The sequence below is a fragment of the Typopeltis vanoorti genome, chromosome 7 (assembly GCF_054136105.1).
Source record: "Typopeltis vanoorti isolate ZY-2024b chromosome 7, IOZ_Tvanoo_1.0, whole genome shotgun sequence".
In the NCBI taxonomy this organism is placed as follows: Eukaryota; Metazoa; Arthropoda; class Arachnida; order Uropygi; family Thelyphonidae; genus Typopeltis; species Typopeltis vanoorti.
Genome location: NC_143555.1, coordinates 32,189,862 through 32,213,472, shown reverse-complemented (window position 1 = coordinate 32,213,472; position 23,611 = coordinate 32,189,862). Strand labels below are relative to the sequence as shown.

Below are 23,611 nucleotides of genomic sequence, written 5' to 3'. Positions count from 1 at the left end.
CTAAATAATTAATTAATTTATAATTTTTTCCCTCACTAGAGGTCATGCCAGCAGATTTAATCTGTGATCAAATCATTGTTTCTCTAGCTTACTGTATGCAATGTAACTCAGCTTGTCCTGTATATTTGTATATACTCCAGATGATAATCTTAATATGAAGATCGAAAAGTCGGGAAATTAAAAGTTATTTATAACACAGTTGTAAAGTCCATAATTTCTAAAATTAGAGTTATAATACAAAAAACTATCAATAAAATAATCAATAATTATGGTCTTCAGCTTAACCCTCCTGAAGAAGAAGGCCTTTAGAAAAAATAGCAGGACTTATTTGACAGATTGACCTACAAGTCTCTTTCAATCCAGTTCATAAACTAAATATCTTTCTTATCTCTCTCTAAAAGACAAACATCCTCTTTCTTATCCTGGAGTTTACAGAATCCCCTGCTCTTATGTTATTATGGGCAGACTGGTCATTCTATACAAAAAGAACATCAAGAATATATTTCACTTAAGGAGTCCAACAAATTCAGTTTAGCAAGCCATATCTTATCTATAAAACATGGATTTCAGTGAAAACAATACCAAAGTATTACATGAAAGCTATTTTCTTCTGGAAAGACTGTGCAAAGAAAACTGAAGCACATTCATAATCCTAACCCGAACAAAAACAAACTGCTTTAAACTTTCTCAATTTTAGGAAGTTATCCTTACTAATACTCGCCATTCATATATTCCATAAATTGTAATTAGCTGTTTAAATTTTAAAATATTTTATAAACTATTTTATGTTTTATTATGATTACATCTATTTTGCCTGCTTCAGTTTAGGAGTACCCCCTCATCACCCCCAACTTACAAGAAGCCCTTTTATCCCTAAAGAAGAACCCGAACATTATTATCAATAAAGCGGACAAAGGGGACACCGTAGTCATCACAAACCAAGCTGATTACCACAACAAGATAACAGCCATCTTAACCGACCCACACACCTACCGAAAAATACAAATTGACCCCACCTCCGACCTCATAAAACAAATCAACGATACCCTACACATCCTAAAAAATGAAAATAAAAATTGACAAAACCACACTGAAAAACACAATCCCCTGCACCACACGCACCCCTTGTATGTTCGGACAAATAAAAACCCACAAAGACGGGTACCCGATGAGACCAATAGTCTCCTACAAAAATACCACCACAGCCCCTTTATCAAAATTCGTAGCGAAACTCCTCAAACCTTTAACCACAACGTCCAACTTCATGATAAAAAACACGGACGACCTTTTCAAAAAAATAAAAAACCTAACCCTATCACAAGAAGACATCCTCACTTCCTTGGATGCGGCCTCTTTATACACTAACGTGGACGTCCCCAGAACTTTAGACATCGTACACACACTACTCACAGAAGACCACACCCTGCACTCTCGTACTAAACTAACGCCCATTGACATTATTAACTTAATAAAACTAGTAATCTCGGCAAACTTCTTCAAGTTCAACAACAACATATACATACAAACCTTCGGACCTCCCCATGGGCCAAAACATCAGTGGAGGGGTACTCCTAAACTGAAGCAGGCAAAATAGCTGTAATCATAATAGTTTATAAAGAGGAGTAACATGGGAGTTTTCCCAGAAATAATATACATATTTTATGTTTATTTATTTCTTGATATCTATTAATGCAGAGACAGTTATTTTCCTGCAGTCAATTGTGCATCCATCTAAACATCATGCACTTTCAATTTAATTTTGTTCTTGTTTTTGTGGATTTCTTCTGTAATATACTGAAAATGGCTATGAAACACAGCCAAAAATTCTACAAATAAACAATTTTTAAGCAAGTGATTTTCATCATTAATAAATATTATAATGTCCCACTTTACTTCTCTATTTTTAATAGAGAAGTAAAGTGGGACATACTTGAGAAGTCAACTTAAAAAAAAAAAAAAAATTGCAGACAAGCTATATAGGAGATGTAAGGATCATATTTTTACTTTAGTATAGTCAAATACCATAGCTATGATAGTGATCTGAAAGCACACCCCAACTCAACATCACCAGAGTTAAAGATCGGTACTATCAACATAAGAAGCCAGAATGGCGCTAGCTGAGGAATTAGATAAGTATCAGATCGACATAATAGGGGTGACTGAAACAAAAAAGACCAAAACTGGCGAGATCTTTCTGAGCAATAAATACAAAATGTTATATTCAGGCAATGACAATCAAGGAAAAGAAGGAGTAGCCATAGTATTCAACACAAAATACGAGGCTAATTTTCTTGAATGGCAGTCAGTCTCAAGTAGAGTGATGTGGGCTAATATCAGAATGGGGAATTGGACAATGAGACTTATTTGTGCCTTATGGTCCCACAGAAGGTTCTACTAAGGTAGAAGTGGAGGAATTTTTTGATGTTTTAGAAAAAAAAGCAACTAACACAATGAAAAAGGAAAAGTTGGTCCTTGTTGGGGATCTAAATAGCAGAGTAGGAAATGATTGTTAGACATACAAGAATATTTTGGGAAAATTTGGAGAAAAGAGCAAAGCTAATAATAATGGCAAATACCTGTTGGATTTCTGCTCAGGAAATGGACTGGTAATTACTAACATCATGTTCCAACATAAAAATGTTGCACAAATTCACATGGAGGGAAGAAGCAAGAAATAAGAAAAGTCTCATTGACTGTGTTATTGTTGATAGCGATGTTTTCTCCCTGGTGCAGGACACCAGAGTGTACAGAGGATTTGAAATCGGAAGTGATCACTATTTAGTCTTGAGCAGGATAAAACTGAATTTCATATTGAAAAGAAGAACATGTAAGAAAGTTTTCAAGCGAATAAAAGTTGAGCAGCTCTCAGATGTGAACTGTAGACTAAAATACACAAAGATTATTGAAGAAAAAATGAAAGAGTTTGAGAACAGGAACCAAACCTTGGAGATTAAGCCTTGAAGAAAACCCTAATTGATTCAGCCAGAGAGGCATGTGGTGAGGTAGTCTGCAAGGATAGAAAAATTAGAACTCCATGGTGGACACAGGAAGTTAATGAGCGTTAACTTCCTGTGTATCAAAAGTTTCCTGGCAAATAAGTCAGCTTCTGCTCTTAGAGAATACAGAGACAAATGTAAGAAAGTGAAACACTGCATAAAAATAGCTAAACAAAAGTCATGTGAGGACTTTGACAAGAACATAGAAAATAAATTATTATATTTACGGCTATTTGCCTGCTTCTGTTTAGGAGTGCCCCAGTTTAAATGCCACTGGCTCTTTTCTCACTGATTCTTAGGGCATTGTAGATGTATATTTATCAATAAATATATGTTGCATAGAGGACAAGAAATTTGCACATACCTTTATCTGGGTGTTGTGGCTCTTCTTCTTCTTTTGCGTTGTCCAAACTACTGTGTGTGTGTGGGGGGGGGGAATTTTGGCAAGTGGGAGAATTGAAATAACAAATGGAAAAAAAACCTGGGTTTTTTTGAATAACACACATATATATTATAAAGGATGGGTGGAGCGTTTGTTTATATATTTATATGAGGTGCGAAAGGGTAAAAGGGGTTGAAAACAGCAACAGATTTTTGGAGGGTGGGGGGTGACATGGGGGGGGGTGTGACAGAGGAAGTGGATGCTGTGTCAGGTCGGATAGGTGCTTCTGTTTTTGAAGTGTTTGTGTTATCGCCTATTGGTTGGGGTTGTGACCTCAATTTTATGTTGTGTAGCTTCCAAACCTCAGAGATTATGTAGGGCCTGTGTACATTGATAGAGTTTGCGTCACACTTTATGGCTATTGTTTCCGATATTCTAAGCATCGTTTCATTGTCTTGTCTGTCTACTATGATGGCCTTGTCGATCTGCGGGTATGTTTTTGTTCAAGGGCGTGGACAGCTATTTCCGTTTTTCCTGTGCTTTGTATTCGATTTTTCTTTTTGATGTTGTGTTTTTTAGTATTTAAATGTTCTGGAATAGGGATGTTACAATCGCAGAAGTGTTCTTGTAGTCTTGCCCATAAAGACTGATGGTGGAACCTGTGTAGGTGATATCACAATCTTTTTGGCAGGAAAATTTATAGACTACGTTGTGGTGTTCAAATATTTCTTTTTGTATCTGAGATTTAGTGGGTTTTAGGAGATTTGCCAATTTTTGGTTTGTGGTGAATACCAGTTTGTAGTCAGTATGTTTGAAGATGTATTTGTAGGCTTTGTATGTGTTTTGGGTGTATGGTAATTTGATAATTTTTTGTGTAGGGATGTTTATTTTGGTACTTGGGTTGTTTTGGCAGTCTTGTTTGCGTAATTTATTAGTTGTGTAGGATAGATGCAATTTTCGAAGAGCTGTCTTAGTTTTCTTATTTCTGCGTTTAGATTACGCTGATGGGTTGAAAATTTGTACTCATTTATGAATTGTGATAAGATGACAGATTTTTAAATGGAATATGGATGATGAGTGGAAATGGAGGTAGTTTCCGATATGTGAGGGTTTGTGGTATACTTTCGTGGCTATTTTGTTGTGTGTTCTGGTTAGTGTCAAGTTTAAGAAACTGATGGATTTGTTCTGTTCGGTTTCTATGGTGAATTTTAGTCTGTTGCTGTAACCGTTTAGGGACGCTTTTAAGGGTAGTGATGTGTGTAGGATTTCCAATGCACAGAATATCGTCCACATATCTCTGCCATAAAATGTGATGCCGGGGGGGGGGGGGGGGGGAGTAGGAGTGATTCTATGTGTGCTAGGAATAATTCTGCTAGTTGTCCCACTGATGTTTTGGCCCATGGGGAGTCCGAAGATTTGAATGTACATGTTGTTGTTGAACTTGAAGTTTGCCGAGATTATTAGTTTTATTAGGTTAATAATGTCATTGGGCGTTAGTTTAGTACGAGAGTATAGGATGTGGTCTTCTGTGAGTAGTGTGTGTACTATGTCTAAAGTTCTGGGGGGGGGGGTATAAAGAAGCTGCATCCAATGAAGCGAGGACGTCATCTTGGGATAGGGTTAGGTTTTTATTTTCATGAAAAGGTTGTCCGAGTTTTTTTTCATGAAGTTAGATGCTGTAATTAATGGTTTGAAAAGTTTCGCTACGAATTTCGACAAAGGAGCTGTAGTGGTGTTTTTGTAGGAGACTATTGGCCTCATCGGGTACCCGTCTTTGTCCAAACATACGAGGGGTGCGTGTGGTGCAGGGATTGTGGTTATGTCTATTTTGCCATCATTTCTTAGGGTGTGTAGGGTACTGTTGATTTCTTTAATGAAGTCGGGGGTGGGGTCAGTTTGGATTTTTTTGGTAGGTGTGTTGGTCGGTTAAGATGGCTGTTATTTTGTTGTGGATAATCGGTTAGGTTTGTAATGACTACTGTATCCCCTTTGTCAGCTTTATTGGTAATAATGTTCGGGTTCCTTTTTAGGGATAATAGGGCTTTTTGCAAGTTGGGGGCGATGTTTGGTTTTATTATCATTTTACTGTTTATGATGTTGTTAAAAATCTGTCTTTTAAAAAATGTTTTAAAATTTTAAAAATGTTTTTAAAAAATCTGTCATCTTATCACAATCCATAAATGCGTACAAATTTTCAACCCATCAGAGTAATCTAAACGCGGAAATAAAAAAACTAACACAGATCTTCAAAAATCGCAACTATCGTACACAACTAATAAATTACGCAAACAAGACTGCCAAAACAACCCGAGTACCAAAATAAACTTCCCTACAGAAAAAATTATCAAATTACCATACACCCCAAAACACATACAAAGCCTACAAATACATCTTCAAACATACTTACTACAAACTTGTATTCACCACAAACCAAAAATTGGCAAATCTCCTAAAACCCACTAAATCTCAGACACAAAAAGAAATATTTGAACACCACAACATAGTCTATAAATTTCACTGCTAAGAAGACTGTGATATCACCTACACAGGTTCCACCATCAGGTCTTTATGGGCAAGACTACAAGAACACTTCCGCGATTGTAACATCCCTATTCCAGAACATTTAAATACTAAAAAACGCAACATCAAAAAGAAAAATCGAATACAAAGCACAGGAAAATCGGAAATAGCTGCCCACGCCCTTGAACAAAAACATACCCCGCAGATCGACAAGGACATCATAGTAGACAGACAAGACAATGAAACGATGCTTAGAATATCGGAAACAATAGCCATAAAGTGTGACACAAACTCTATCAACGTACACAGGCCCTACATAATCTCCGAGATTTGGAAGCTACACAACATAAAATTGAGGTCACAACCCCGACCAATAGGCGATAACACAAACACTTCAAAAACAGAAGCACCTATACGACCTGACATAGCATCCACTTCCTCCATGTGTTCAGATGACGACCACGAATAGTCGAAATGGACCGCAACCCATCAACCCCCCCCCTCCAAAAATCAGTTGCTGTTTTCAACCCCTTTCACCCTTTCCCAATATAAATATATAAAAAAACACTCCGCCCATCCCTTATAATATATATATATGAATATATATATTATTCAAAAAAACCCAGGTTTTTTCCATTTATTATTTCAATTCTCCCACCTGCCAAAATCCCCCCCCCCCACACACACACACAGTAGTTTGGACAACGCGAAAGAAGAAGAGCTACAACACCCAGAAAAAAGGGTATGTGCAAATTTCTTGTCCTCTATGCAACATATATTTATTGATAAATATACATCTACAATGCCCTAAGAATCCGTGAGAAAAGAGCCAATGGCATTTAAACTGGGGCACTCCTAAAGAGAAGCAGGAAAAAAGCCATAAATATAATAGTTTGTTAAGTGGAGTAACATGGGATTTTCCCAGAAATAACATCCATAATATAAAATAAATATTAAGAAGGTGGTAAGATATTCTGGACGTTGGTGAAGAAGCTTAGAAATGGAGGAAAGAGTGCTGTAAAAGGAGATAGAGATGATAAAGGCGACATGAAAACGAGAGAAAAAGATATACTTGAAGTATGGAGTAATTACTTCGAAAAATTGCTAAATGAAACAAGCAGTGATAGCACAGTGGTAAAAAACACTGAACAGGCTTACAGTCAAGAATACATATCCATACTTGAAGAAGAAAAAGCCACCAAAGGCTTGAAATGTGGAAAGGCAGCAGGAATAGATGATATTCGCCCAGAAATGCTGAAGTATGGTGGTATAAAAGTCTTACAGTGGCTGCAGTGCATAGTTCAGAAAGCCTAGACAGAGGGGCAAATTCCCGATGATTGGAGTAGAGCTCTCATGGTACCCATATATAAAAAGGGAAATAAAACTGAATGTGAGAATTATTTCCCTACTGAGTGTTCTGGGCAAGATTTATGCCAGTATACTTAAGAAACAGTTGAGAAGAATTGCAGAAGAAAAGCTTGGTGAAGAACAAGCTGGATTCAGGCCAAATAGAGGCTTTCAGGATCAGATCTTCACTTTATGACAAATAGTTGAGAAAGCATGGGAATATAACAAAGATCAGTATTTAAGTTTTGTCGATCTGGAGAAAGGCATATGACAAGGTGCCAAGTGAGAAGCTATTCAATGCGCTATAGTTATATTTGGTCAATGGGGCATTATATCAAGCAATACTTAGTCTTTATTTGAGTTGTAAGTCAGCAATTAGAATTGAAGGAGGTACAGGAAGATGGTTTAATGTTAAATCTGGTGTGAGACAAGGATGCTCATTATCCCCTCTGTTATTCACTATCTATATGGATCACGTTATGAAGGAAAGTGGTATTAAACATGATATCAGAATTAGAGATGTTAATGTCAGCTCTTTGCTTTATGCAGACGATGTTATACTTCTAAATAAAGCCGCCACAAGTTTGCAAGATTCCCTGACTAAATTGAATAGTTGTTGTAATAGATATGGTATGAAGGTCAGCATTAAAAAGACCAAGGCAATGAAAATAGGTAGAATTGCTGAAAATGTCAACTGTGTTTTGAACGGGGAACCTGTGGAACAAGTAAAACATTTCAGCTACTTAGGCACGATTATTAGTGAAGATGGTAAATTAATATGGAAATAGACAACAGAATCAACAAAGCTGGTGTGGTAGGAAGTCAATTGAATAAATTCATATGGAATAAGAGAGATATTAGTTGAAACACTAAATTAGCTGTATACAAGACAGTATTCAAACCAGTTCTAACTTATGGATCTGAGAGTTGGGTCAGAAGTAAAACACTTGACCAAAGACTAGAGATCACAGATATGAGAGTCCTGAGAAAGATTAGAGGCGTGAACAGATGGCATTAATGGCAATATCATATTAAAAACGACGATATTAGGAAAGAACTTGATATTGTCAGCATCCAGGAATGCGTTAGCAGAGCTAATCACAGGTGGTATGGTCACTTAAACAGAATGGACGAGGAAAGATTAGCAAAACAAGTGCTCTCTGTCAGGTTGGCAAGAAAACGACCCAGAGGAAGACCAAGATATAGGTGGATTGATACGGTACAAATTGCCTTAGACGACAGAAATATAAGATCTGATAATGATGGAGTCTTGACAAGTAACAGACTGATTTGGAGGAAAATTGTAAATAGGAAGTTAGTAATGATGTAAAGTTTTCATGTAGTAACTATCATATCCTGTACACCCCTTGAGAGTACATGTCAGGAATTTGATGATGATAGTGATCTATATTTACAGTCTAAGTCTAGAACGATAAAACTTATCAATTGTAGTTTTTGAAAACACTACAATTGATGTAAGCAATATTTATAATAGTGTGAGTAGTGTATTAGAGGAGATGCTTATACCATGATTTATCTGCATTTTGCTAAGGTATTTGACTGGGTATCGCACTATAAACTACTATCAAAATTAAGAAGGATAGGGATCGCTGACTGATAGAAACAAGCAAATTGTGTATGAAGGTGCAGTGTCTTGGAAAAGGAAAGGGACAAGTGGGATACCACTGGGTTCCATTCTGGGACCACTGTTGTTTATTGTATATATATATATATATATATATATATATATATATATATATATATCAATGATATAATTCACAGTACAAAAAGAGACGTTCGGTTGTTTGCTGATGATGCTAAATTAGGAAGAGCAAAGTCAAGAAGTTCTGGCATGTTGTTGTTACAGGACGATTTGAATAGGTTAGTGCTTTGGCATGAAGAATGGGGATGTCATTTCAATGACAAGTGTAAAGTTATGCAATGTGGCCAATGAAGATGGAATGAGGTTTACCATATTGGAGAAGGCAAGTGATCTTCTGTTCCTGGCAATAGGGAATTGAAGAACAGGGAACACAAGTTGTACGGATTAACCATAAAACTGCTGCTGCTATAATGTGAAGAATACTCACATGTACAGACAAGGAGGTGATAGTTTCACTATAGGCATTAATTAGGCCTTGTTTGGATTTCTGTACACAGATCTGTTCACTGGCTATATTGGTAATAAGAAAACACTAGCGAGAGAGAGAGAGAGTGCAAGAGGCAAATAACTAAGACGGTTTCACAACTCTCGGATATTGAGTATCAGGGAATGTGATCCTCAGAGCCTGGCAAATAGGAAGGGGAGGAGTGATATACAAGTTGGTGGGAGGAGCCTATCAAATAGATACAGGGGAATTATTGCACAGAATAACTGGCGATTTGAGAACGAGAAGTTATCCCTGAAAAGTGTACAATGGTCACATGAATAAGGAACTGAAAAAGGAATTTTTTTGCTTTGCAAGTGATTAATGAGGGGAATGCATAGCCAGAGAAGGTGGTGAGTACACTGATGCTGAATGAATTCAAGGCAGGATATCATAGTTATTGTGGTCTGTGAGAACTTCCTGCAATGAGTCTTCAGAGTCCATGGAGGTTGCAAAATAATACCATATAGTCTGTACTTAAGTGGTAGGTCAAATGTTAGAAATGTAGGAGACATACAGGAAAATGGTCTGATGTAAAATCATGCATAAGATAAGAGTGTATGATATTTCCATTGCTATTCATCATTTCTATGGATCATATTAAGAAGGAAAGCAGTATTAAACTAATATCAAAATCTTAGTTATTCAATTCAAATACTTCATGCAGATGAGGTATGTGTTTATTTAGAAGTCTTTTTTTTGTTGTTGTTGTAAAAACTAAACTGAATAACTGATGTAATTTGGCATGCCAGCCTGGTTGGCTGAGTGGTTAAAATATCTGCTCTCCAATCAAAGACTGTGGTTTCAAATCCTACTGTGGGGATGGATGTTTGTGAATTGTCTTTTTTAAGTGAGAGATGAATTTCATTGCCTGGTGTGAACCCACTGTCCTGCCTATTGGCTGCATGAAAAAGTTCCATGTTGCTCTCTAGAGAAGGGTTTCCAGATAATGTAAAAAATACATACACACACACACACACAAGAGGAGAGAATAGGATCAACGGAAGAGAGGAAATGAGAGAGAGAGAGAGAGAGAGAGAGAGAGGTATGGGAATGATAGAAGAGGAGAACGGAAACAGTAGGAGAGAGAGGGAATGGTAAGAGGTGTAATGTATGGTGACTTGATGATCTGTGGTGTGCAAGATAAGATGCATGAGGAGTGTTTGCCTGGAGGAACAATAGAAAGTGTGGGTATGGCAATTAAGAGGGATGAAAGGGTGGATGAGATGATTGTGATGGTAGGAACAAATGACTTGAGAGGTAATGTAAATTGGGCAGCAAGAGATATGAGATTCTTGCTTGAGGTAGTACGAAAGAAGATGCAGAGAGGAAAGATAGTGTGCGTGTTGCCTGGGTATGATTGTGATGAGCTGAGCAGAAGAGTAGTAATATTGAATAACATAATAGCTAGAATGTGTCAGAAGAGAGGATTGGAATATGTGGATGCTTGGAGAGCGTTTGAGGACAGAGAGGAATTGTATGCGAGAGACCACTTGCATGTGAATGAGGAAGGATGAAAGGCATCTGGAGAGACTGCTGTTCTGAACGAGTCAGTGTGTCAATGCAGGGAGGCTAGAATGCCCAAGGTGGATGGTAGCAGGGGTGGCCTCTTGTAGGAAAGGGGTACTTGGAAGAAGGGGGGGGGGACAACATCACGTAGCACTGAACCCAGTGGAGTCTGGAGGAGATAATGCTGGGTATAGAAATAGTGGAATTTTTATGCTTTATACTAACACCAGGAGTATCCGGAATAAAGGAGAGGAATTAGTGGTGCTGATAGCATCAGTCTGGGCAAAGATTATTGGGATCATTGAGATATGGTTGACAGAAGAGGATATTATAACAGGAATAGAAGTAGCAGGTTACAGCATTTTTCGGCAGGATAGAAAGCAAAAGCATGGTGGTGGAGTACTGCTTATGATAAGTGACGATGTCCTTTAAGAATTTAGAAGGCAGTGACACTAATGATTCTGAAAGCATATGATGTGAGGTAGAGATAGGCAAGAGGGGATATTTAGTGGGATGTTGTTACAAACCAAGGAGCACAGAGGGTGGGGACCAGGAAATGTTTAGACAGTTGAGCTTGGTAAGTGCAAGAAGAATGATTGTTATGGGAGATTTTAACTACAGCAGTATAAATTGGGGAGAGGAAGATACATGTAGCAATAAGGGAATGGAATTTCTAGAATTCTTGAGGGACAAATGTCTTAAGCAACACGTAACAGAGGGAACAAGAAGTTCAAGAGTTTGGGATTTGGTCATAGCATCAGAAGATTTGATAATAACTGAGATGACATCTCTCCCACTAGTTGGAGAGAGTGACCATGTGGTTTTGACTTGGAGGATGAATAGACATGCAGGAGTATCAAAGAGACAGGAACTTATGTGGAATATAAGGCAGGTGATTATAACAGTCTTAGACATCAACTTGGGGAAGTTTCATGGAGGGAGGAATTGGAAGGCCGGGATATCACTAGTGGGTGGGAAATTGTGAAAGAATATTTGTTATCAGCAATGGTAAGTTGTATACCACGAGTGAAGAAGAGGACACAATTTGGTGTAAAGTGGATGACAAACAATATTAAACAGGAGCTGCATGTGAAAACGAGGCTATGGAAGAGATATAAGGAGACAGATGAGGAGCAGATGCATGAAGAATATAAGACACAGGCCAGAGGAGTGACTAGCATGGTAAGTAAGGTGAAACTGGAATACGAGAAGAGATTAACCCTAAGATTCAAAGAAAATCCTAGGGAATTTTTTTCCAGTAGAGGAGAAATGATTGTGGAAGAATGACATTGTGGGATAAAAATGGGAATAGAGTGACTGATACAGAGGACATAGTGGAATTGTTCAATGAACACTTTATTGATGTATTTCATCCTGCAGGAGTAAATTTTAATACTAGAGGGATAGGGCAGGTTCAAGGTTTAGAGGTGCAGGAGGAGAATGTGTTTCAAATACTGGGTACTCTAGATGCCAGTAAAGCTGTGGGACTGGATGGTATTTCACCATGAGTTTTGAGAGAATGTGCTAAGGAACTGATAGCTCCTTTGACACTGGCTTTTCAATGAAAGTCTGGCTATGGGAAAGGTGCTCAGGGAATGGAAGGAAGGTAAGATAGTGCCATTGCATAAGGGTGGTAACAGACTGGAAGTGTTTAATTATAGGCCAGTCTGTGTGTCATCAGTAGTTGTTAAGATCTTGGAGAAAGTAGTGAGGGACCGTATACAGCATTGGGCAGATGAGGGTAATGTTATCTGTGAGAATCAACATGGATTTGTGAAAGGACGCTCTTGTTTTAGCAATATGCTAGCCTTTTATAATAAAGTTACAAGAACATTAGATGAGGGGAAAGGCATATACTGCAGTTTCCTTAGACTTGGCAAAGGCATTTGACAGGGTGCTACATGATAAGCTGATAGTTAAGTTGCAGCACATGGGTCTGGATGTCAGATTGGTCAACTGGATTCAGAATTGGCTGTCCGATAGGTATCAGAGAGTTGTGTATGGTGGGGTAGTTTCAAGGAGACAGAGGGTTGCAAGTGGGGTCCCACAGGACTCAGTACAGGGACCTATATTATTTAACTTTTATATCAATGACATTGTCAATGGATTGCAGGGGGATATTCAGTTGTTTGCAGATGATGTGAAGCTGGGAAGGGTTATTAGTAATAGTTCAGATGTGGTAGCCCTGCAAGATGATTTGAATAAGCTAGAAAGATGGGCAAATGACTGGAGGGGGGGGTGTCGGTTTAATGCAGCAAAATATAAGGTCTTGAGGTTTGGGACACAACGATGGGATGCTGCATACTCTGTTGGAGCAACTATACTGGAGGAAGTAGGGGAGATAAGAGATCTGTGTTTGATGATTGATAGAAACCTGAAATTCAGAGGACATATTGCAAAGGTGGTGAAGGTAACACAGAGGATTGCTGAAATAATGAGAAGGATGCTGACATATAGAGATAAAAAAGTTATCATTCCGTTGTATAAGACATTGATCAGACCACACGTAGATTATTTTTCTCAGATGTGGTCCCCAGGATTTGAAGGGGATAAATTAACTGTGGAAAGGGTACAAAGGCAGATAACAAAGATAGTTTCAGGACTGTACAATGATAGTCATGAGGACTGGCTGAGGGAATGTGGACTGCAGAGTTTGGTGGATAGAAGAAGGAGAGGTGATATGATTGAGACTTTTAAACTGTTGAAAGGTGGTTGCTAGGTTGACACTGGGGATTTGTTTCACTTGGTTGAACAGCGGGAAGTAGTGATGACAAGGGGCCATCCCTGGAAGTTACGGAAGGAAACTGTGAGCATGATGGTGAGGAGTGGTTTTTTTGCATGGAGGGTGGTTGAACCATGGAATGTATTGCCTGATAGAGTGGTGAGAGCGAGAACAGTCAATGAGTTTAAGGAGTGGTATGATAGATTTTGTGTTTCCTAGGAAGGACCTCCCTCGATGAGTCTTGACAGACTTGTATTTCTTAGAAAGGACCTCCCACGATGAGTCTTTTGACTCCATGGAGGCCTGAATAATAATAATAATAGAAAATTAATAGAAAAAAAATTCCTAGCCCACCAACAGTACAAATATACTATAGGTTTACAAATAAATCTTTTCTGGGGGAAGGCATATAAAAAATAATAATAAAATAAACATAACATTTCAGTAATTTGGATCACAATTTTCAGTAAAGACAGCAAATGGAAATTTGAAAACATGATACTATTTGCCTTTATAATATCAAACACACCCAAAACAAACTGCTGAAAAGTCTCAACCACGGTCTACAGGTGTAATACTATGCTAAAAGAAATTCACTATAACCAAGTGTTCCTATGGTCTCTACAAGTCTGCTATAGTGGAAGTCAGCTAAAGAATAAACAAAGCTGGAAAGCTATATGACTAAAATTTAATCAGAATAAGGGAGAAATTTGCAAAACATTACACCAGCAATATATAAGATAGGGTTCAAACTAATTTTAATTTGAAAATTTGGTTAATAAAAAGGAGATGGCTAATCAGACTAGTTGTGTAATGCTGAGAAAATTTGGTAAAAAAATGTGAAACATAGCATCGACAGTAGAAACATTTTAAAAATTAAGATGCTAAGAAAGGAGCTTGACACTGTTAGTATTTGTAATGTGTGAGGATGCCTATTCTAATATGGTATGATTACTTAAACGAGATCTGAGAGAAATGATTCCAGAACAGATGTTTGATGTAAGGATATTAAGAAAAAAAAAAAAAAATACCCAGAGTATGATCACCATCTAATTGGAATTGATGCTGTTATTAATACCTTAGAAGACCAAAATGTTATAAATGACAATACTGGAGACCTGACAAATAACCTTTCATTTGGAAAGGAAACTGTCAACAATGAAACTAGTAGCCATCATTTAAAACAATGATAGCATTCTGTAATACACGTAGGATGTATATCAGGAATTTCATGAGAGTTTATATTTCTTACAAAATTTTGATAAAAACTTCTGTATCACATTAGCAACTGTCATTTTTTCAGCTATAATTATTAAATGATTCTATGACTGATTTTATAGATGGAGAAGTTTGTACTGGAAGATACATTTTATGGCTAGTATGATTTATAAAATTACCTCCCATCATATATTTGCTAACATATTACACTATACAAGAAAGAACAGGAATCAAACTTTGGAGATTCAGTGGCAAACTCTGAAGAAAACAGCGATTGATTCTGCAAGAGAGGCATGTGGTGAGGTTGTCTGTAAGGATAAAAAAATCAGAACTCCCTGGTGGACACAGGAAGTTAAAGAGGCAGTGAAGGAAAAGAAGAAAGCATATCAAAAATTCCTGTCAAATAAGTCAGCTTGTGCTCTTAGAGAATATAGAGACAAATGCAAGAATGCTAAACAATGTGTGAAACTAGCTAAACAAAAGTTATGGGAGGACTTTGGCAAGAATATAGAAAATAAATATCAAGAAGGTGGCAAAATATTCTGGAGGTTGTTGAAGAAGCTTAGTAATGGAGGAAAGAGTGCTGTAAAAGGAGTTAGAGATGATAAAGGTGACATGAAAACGGGAGAAAAAGATATCCTTTAAGTATGGAGTAATTACTTTGAAAAACTGCTAAATGAAACAAGCAGTGATGACAGCACAGTGGCAAAAAACACTGACCAGGCATGCAGTCAGGAATACATATCCATACTTGAAGTAGAAAAAGCCATCAAAGGCTTGAAATGTGGAAAGGCAGCAGGAGTAGATGATATTCGACTAGAAATGCTGAAGTATGGTGGTATAAGAGTCTTAAAGTGGCTGCACTGCATAGTTCAGAAAGCCTGGACAGAAGGATGAATTCCCGATGATTGGAGTAGAGCTCTCATAGTACACATATACAAAAAGGGAAATAAAACTGCATGTGAGAATTACAGAGGTATTTCCCTACTGAGTGTTCCTGGCAAGATCTATGCAAGTATACTTGAGAAGAATTGTGGAAGAAAAGCTTGGTGAAGAACAAGCTGGATTCAGGCCAAATAGAGGCTGTCAGGATCAGATCTTCACTTTACGACAAATAGTCAAGAAAGCATGGGAATATAACAAAGATCTGTATTTAAGTTTTGTCGATTTGGAAAAGGCATATGACAAGGTGCCAAGAGAGAAGCTATTCAATACGCTGCAGTTATATGGTGTCAATGGGGCATTATATCAAGCAATACTTAGTCTTTATTTGAGTTGTAAGTCAGCAGTTAGAATTGAAGGAAGTACAGGAAGGATGGTTTAATGTTAAATCTGGTGTGAGACAAGGATGTACATTATCCCCTCTGTTATTCATTATCTATATGGATCACATTACGAAGGAAAATTTACGAAGGTATTAAACATGATATCAAAATTGGAGATGTTAATGTCAGCTCTTTGCTTTATGCAGACGATGTTATACTTCTAAATAAATCCGCTACAAGTCTGCAAGATTCTCTGACTAAATTGAATAGCTGTTGTAATAGATATGGTATGAAGGTCAGCAATAAAAAGACAAAGACAATGAAAATAGGCAGAATCATTGAAAATGTCAACTGTGTTGTGAATGGAGAACCTGTGGAACAAGTAAAACATTTCAGCTATTTAGGCACGATTTTTACTGAAGTTGGTAAATTAAATATAGAAATAGACAACAGAATCAGCAAAGCTGGTATGGTGGGAAGTCAATTGAATAAATTCATATGGAATATGAGAGAAATTAGTCGGAACACTAAATTAGCTGTATACAAGACAGTGTTCAAACCAGTTTTAACTTATGGATCTAAGAGCTGGGTCAGAAGTAAAACACTTGACCAAAGACTAGAGACCACAGATATGAGAGTCCTGAGAAAGATTATAGGCATGAACAGATGGCATCAATGGTAATATCGTATTAAAAACGAGGATATTAGGTAAGAACTTGACATTGTCAGCATCCAGGAATGCGTTAGCAGATCTAATCTCAGGTGGTATGGTCACTTAAACAGAATGGGCGAGGAAAGATTAGCAAAACAAGTGTTCTCTGCCAGGTTGGCAGCAAAACGACCCAGAGGAAGACCAAGATATAGGTGGATTGATATGGTACAAAGTGCTTTAGACGATAGAAATATAAGATCTGATAATGTTGGAGTCTTGACAAGTAACAGACTGATTTGGAGGAAAATTGTAGATAGGAAATTAATGATGTAATACTATCATATCCTGTACACCCCTTGAGGGTACATGGCAGGAATTTGATGATGATGAAGAAAATAGCAGAGAACACCACTGGATTCAGGGTGAATTCAAGACATATACTACCAAAAAGTCAACCAGTGCTAGCTCACCATTTTCAAAACTCATGACAACCATATCATCTGCTCAATAAACAATCTTTTATAATTACATGCATTTTTGAAAATTATGGAGACAACTACTGTGTTTGAATGAAAACTTTAGTTTAATATAACTAAAATCTACATTCGACGTTCGACCTTTATGTCAAGATCATCTTCTGGAGCATACAACCGTACACAGAAAACAAGCTACACTACAATCGAACTGGTTTGTTAAAGACACTGACCAACTGCTACAACAATTGTTGGCTTGACCTCTGGTAAATAAAAAAAAAATTATACATCAACACTAGAGTCCTATTATTAGTGTTATCTGTTGGTTGTAGAAATACAATGGGCAGAACAACAACAAGTATCTATCTATATACATATGTTAACATCATGTACATTCCAGCCAGTTGGTATGGAATGATTTTTAATACTAGCTGAAGACTGGCTAGAGTCCTGACTTATGCTGGATCTTATATATTAGGTAGGCTGAATGTGTGCCACCAGATCCTTGGAATTTTCATGCCATCTTTGTTGTTGATATTTGGGTGGTTTGTCAGGATTTCAAAGGCTTCTTTAAATTTCCTTTTGTATCAGGTTTTTGTGCAGTGTAAAGAGCAGGTGCTTTTCCAGTTGATTTGGTGTAAGGCGTTGAGTGCATGGTCTGAGAGGCCTGCTTCACCATAATGGTTATATTTAATGTGTTCTTTCTTGCGTATATAGATTGTCCGTCCTGTTTCACCAATGTACGGTAAGTTACAGGTGCAGCGGATGCAATAGACTCCAGGATGTGCTAATGGGAGGAGAGGATCCTTATAGGAGTTGAATATGGTTTTAAGTTTAGTGGGTGGTTTAAAGGTGGCATTGAGGTTATAATGTTGTAGGATTCTGTTGATTTTTTTTCCCGATAACTCCTTAATGTATGGGATGGCAATGGTTTACTGTAATCTAGATTTGTTTTTGTTGTTGTTTTATGGAGTATTTTATTAATAGTATTTTTGTTATAGCCATTATTTCTGAATGTGTCGCTGATGATTTTTAGTTCTTGTTTCAGGGCTTGCTGGTTAGAGCAAATTGTTGTAGCTCCGTTTTTAAGGGTGTTAATAACCCCATATTTTTGTGATGGGTGGTGGTATGAATTAGCATGCATGTATTGGCCAGTGTGTGTCGGTTTTTGGTAGACTGTGAAGGATAGACTGCCTGAAGGAACATGTGTAACTAGTGTGTCTGGAACAAGAGCGAATTTTGGTTTTTGATTTCACTGGTAAATTGTATGTATTTGTGTTGTTTGTTCAGGTGGCTAAGGATGTGTTTAGCGTTTGTCGCCCGTGCGGCCAGATCGTAAACATGTCGTCAACATATCTAAGCCAGACTGTCGGTCTTAGCATGGCGGAATCAAGAGCCCTTTGCTCTTGATTTCGTCGAATCTTGAAACGTCGAATGTAGATTTTAGTTATATTAAACTAAAGTTTTTATTCAAACACGGTAGTTGTCTCCATAATTTTCAAAAATGCATTCGGATCATCGTGTAAAAAAGAAAGGTTTTATAATTACATTTTCTACCTTATTGAAATACTGTATTTTCAAATGTGAAAAGGCAACTCTCTGCCTTTAAAATCCATTGTGTGCATTTGAATGAATCAATCTCTCTCATGTATGAGAGAGACAAGCATACTATACTGGTGTTCAGAATCTATGAATGAACTAGATTTTTACCTGTGTATGAAAAAAATTTTCATGATTACAGCCAAATGTGGACACAAATTTATTGCAGCATACTAATAAATTATATTACACAAAAAATGTGTTATTAATTTCATACAAATTAAATTACAGTATGTTTTTTGGCAAAACTTAAAATTTTCCTAAGGACATAGTTAAGGAATTAATGTATAGTGCATACAGAAAACTATGTGAAGAGATATTCCATACTGAAATATGTTCACCCAGAACTGGGATGCAGCTCTCATGACATCATACCATGCTTAGCACAGTGATTCAGGAATTCTTGAGGTACACTGCCCCACTCTTCAGAGCAAGAGTAAGGCCTTGTTTGTTTTCTGGAGGAGAATTCCAAGCAGAAATGCATCTCCATATTGCATCTCAAATGTGTTCTATGATGACATTTGATCTGGTATGAAAGTGGTACTGCTTACCATTGTGAGAATGTTCTTGAAAGGGATAGATGTGCTGGTGCTGGGGATCATGGAGTTGAGACTTGGGGAGCATGCTGTCCACTCAATTCGATTAATATCCTCGGTCACCAGAAGTATCTCCACTGCGCATGCAGGATGTGGTGTGGCATTGTCATCCATAAGCATTCCATGGTACCTAGAGCACCACAGGACAATCGAACACAACATTGAAGAATTGCATTTACCAGTCACAGTCCCTTTTTCCAGCACTTGTACCTCGGTGTGTCCTTAAAGCATAATACCTCCCCACACCATGACCCCAGCACCAGCGTATCTATCCCTTTCAAGATATGAAAGGTGTTCCAGATCTTTGCTAAGAGGGTGCCCACACTCTACAATTGAGCATGAAGACAGATTTTTGGTTATAACGGCAAACCATAACCGATGCACCTGGCAGGTCAGTTTTGCAAGTTGCCGCCATTCAAGCACAGGTACACAGATATCTTGTACCACTTTCATACCAAATCAAATGTCATCAAGAATCAGAAGAAAGACTAAAATAACTCATCTATGAACAGTACATTAACCCATTGCTGTCTTGTCCAATTTTATGGATATAACACCACTGAAAATGTGCTCTACGATGAGCTGTGGATAAAGGGACACAGACTACAAGACTTCAGGTATATGGGCCTACCTTGTTGCAGACATATTGCCACAGTCTGTTGAGATAGCTTCGTACCTGTGCTTGAATGGAGCCAACTTGCAAAACTGACCTGCCATGCCATGTTGATTACGTTTTGCTGTTATAACCAAAAATCTGTCTTCATGCTCCATTGTAGAGTGAGGGCACCCTCTTAGCAAAGATCTGGAATACATTTCATTGGTTTCAAATGCCCAGAGCCTGGATAGATACGCTGTAAAATTCCAACTCTCTGGTAATATTAGTGATTCTATGACCTTCTTCATGCTTTCCAATAATTCTTCCCCATGCTAAATACCTAGATAATGTGTTTGAGACATTACACGACATCAAAGTTTGTAACTTTGTTCCTTCACAAAAGAGCTTCTTTTTTTCAAACACAATTCGCTTAGTACAGCCTTGTGCTTTTTATCCTTTTGAGTGCTACCACATGACCCCCTTTGCATGCAATTCCAAAATTTGAATGTCCACCTGCTTTCTGCTCGAAATCAGTTATTATATAAATTGCCACAAGCTAATTCATCTGAATTTGGGGTTATAATATTCAGAAATAGTGTTTGTCCTTAAATTTTGGACACCAGTGTATATCATACTATATAAACTAAGATAACATAGATGTCCAGCTTTGGGTAGAGACTAGCAAAAATTTTCTATGTAACAGCTAAATTAGATGTTCACAAAACACTGTATCAATTAAAATCCAATTTAATACAAACAACCTACCACAAGCTACTTTGGCATCTGGATCTTGGGCTAAATGAGAATCTAAAATAGCATCACTGATTTGATCACATATTTTATCTGGGAAAAAAAAAAAGATCAGTTTTTCTTTTGTATTTAATGCAGTTTAATTACATCCAACTAACATTTTAGAAATGATTTTGATCCAACAATGAAAAACTTTATAATGAAGGGATCTGATAATACAAGCATGATGTTAGTTTATGCAAAGAATACACATACAATTTATGGATGCCTAGACTAAGTATCAAACTACCAGAAGCAAGATACACCAAAGTAATTTGATACTTCCCTTGTATGCAAAATCACTGGGTATTTTTGCAAAAATACCTGGTGATTTTCTTTGCAAAATTGCAAAGAAAAATTTTAATGGTGAAATTTTTTTTTTTTTTTAATATCAAATGGGAAGAATATATGATTTTTATGCCATGTCTCACAGGAGAACAGCTAAATCCAGCTTGCTTACACTTAGTAAACTAAGTGTTTAAACTATGTTCTCCCTGTGCAGGTGGAAGATGGACATTTTTTTACAAAATCACAAAAAGCATCCCATGAGACTGAAACAAAAGAAATTCAGAATTAAAAAACATTTTGTGATGTAAATTTTCTTCAAATTTTCTGATAATGCAAAACACATAATATCTACTACTGCTCACAATGAAAAGAATATCTTCATTGGAAACATTAAAATGAATTTGAAAGTAATTTTGTATTCTAGTTGTCCATACAAAAGGTTTGGACATTCTGGAAAGATATTATAGAACAAAAAAAAATTAAGCAGGATATTAAATAAACAGGAGTTCACTGAAATAAAACAAAGGTCACAAAATTTTAATGTTCTTTTGCATTAGTCATTTGTTATTGTTCAGTGATATATTGTTAATGGTGCATTGTGATTTTAATGCAGAGAAGATGCAATCATAGATGAACTGCACTTGTAATGGTTTGAAGAAAGAAAAGTATGCAAGAAGAGGGAATTTAGAGTTACTGAGTAATATCTATCTCAGAAAGTAATCTCTTATTAACTTGTGTAATAGTGTTGCCATGGTTATGTCTGAGGACATGTCCATAAATGAGGTGTCATGATGCCTAAACTAGCAAAAATAAAACTTGCAATTCTGGCATGTGGAACTTTAAAAGGTAACAAATGGAACTACAAATAGATATAAACCAAGGTGATAAACTAAGAATGCAGCTCAAAGCAATGCTTGAGAATAGATTCAGTGGTCAAACAGGATTTGAAAAAGAAAAAAAAAGTAACTTATGTCAAACTGCATCCTTGAAGTTAAAAGGAAAGGATAAATCACATGAGAGTTAAACAGATAAGTCAAATCATGAACTAAGAGCTGGATTATTTTTTTCATTTTTTTTGTGCAGTTGAGAGAACATCAAGAGAAGAGAGACTGCCGTATTAAAGCAACATAAAGTCAAATTATAACAAGTTAGTTGACCATGCCAAAGAACAGCCAAGGAAAGAGTCTTACTATGTGGTAAGTAAAAGCAAGAATATTAATAGAAGAATAACTTTAGTGAATACAAAATGTTAGAAATATAAGAGATGTTTAATAAATTTTCTATTTGTGCTACAACTTCTTTGCCAGAGTAGTATACACATTTCAGGCAGAAACAACATGAGAAACAAAGATATTACAAGAACTGGATACAAATACAGCAGAGGAAGATGCAAGAAAATGAGCAATATCTTTAACTTTCTTGTTTAACCTGAACGTCAAAAGACAGGCAAAATAATTTTCCATTACAACAGAGCGGTACTAGATCATATCTGGCAAGTGATAATCTTTTCAATATCAGAGCCTGAAATGAGATGAGGACATTCTTCTTTAACTTGCTGACCTCTAAGGTTTTTTACTGCACGTACCAACTTCTACCACTATTTTGTGTCCTGAGCTCTTCCAGTATTCTCCTTTCAGGAAGTCTTTTTGGATGTTATTGTTAATTCTGGAATGAACACTTAAATTGTCTTTGAGTATTTCATTCAGGATTTAACTGAAGTGCAAAGAAATCTCCTAAAAAGAATTACTTGTAAACAGATGATAATAGAAATCCTTATATATATAGTAATAATAGTCGATTCATGTAATTTTTCTATGTAAATATTTTGTAAATGGTCCTTAAATGACTGACAAGAATTAAGGTAATGTAGAGGTGACATTGTAACAACAAGGTCAGAGTTTAGAGTAAACTATTGTAATCCGATCATAAACATGACCGCAGCCAGTTACTATATGAACCCAAGGCACGTGCAAGCTGCCCACGTGGAAACGTAATGAGAGGAGAAGGTGCGGTGTGCAAGGAGAATTAGGTGGCGTCTGAAAATCAATGACGTATTAGGGAGAACAGACACGAGCATATAAAAGTCATAGCGACGCAAGTTCGTGGTCTTTTTGCCTGTTTCATTCCTAATTCAGGTTTTGGTGTTTTCTTCCCCCTACGGTTTTCCGTGTGGTGGGTCGTAGCTTTGAGGCGACGGAGTCGAGCAAAAATCGTTCAGCGGTGGTAATATGGTTAAAATAGCAGGCTTGTCCGAGCATAGTCATCCATGCGATGGAACAAACAGTGTATGCCGAAACTTCGTATAGCTCCAGCCATACCCTTCTGCCAGACTGATTCTCGAACATAAGGTACAGAAGTGATCCATAATTGAAATCACCAAGAAGTCAAGGCAAGGAACATCAGCTCGATGAATAGGGTAACAACCTGAAAGAAACCTACAAGAAGACATGATGAGAAGCATCTCCTAATGAATTCGTCTGGTTGGTAACGTAAAGCTTTATTTCTTATTGTAT

At 37.0% G+C, this 23,611-nt stretch overlaps 1 protein-coding gene across 1 annotated transcript in view; it reads right to left on the bottom strand.

The window, feature by feature from the left end:
- Nucleotides 1–23,611, bottom strand: part of LOC150104566 (S-adenosylmethionine synthase-like) — a 196,569-nt gene that overhangs the window by 152,620 nt on the left and 20,338 nt on the right. Inside the window, exon 2 of the mRNA XM_090395782.1 lies at nt 20,787–20,864. Coding sequence (XP_090251908.1) covers nt 20,787–20,864 — 78 coding nt within the window. The remainder of the gene's footprint in view (nt 1–20,786; nt 20,865–23,611) is intronic.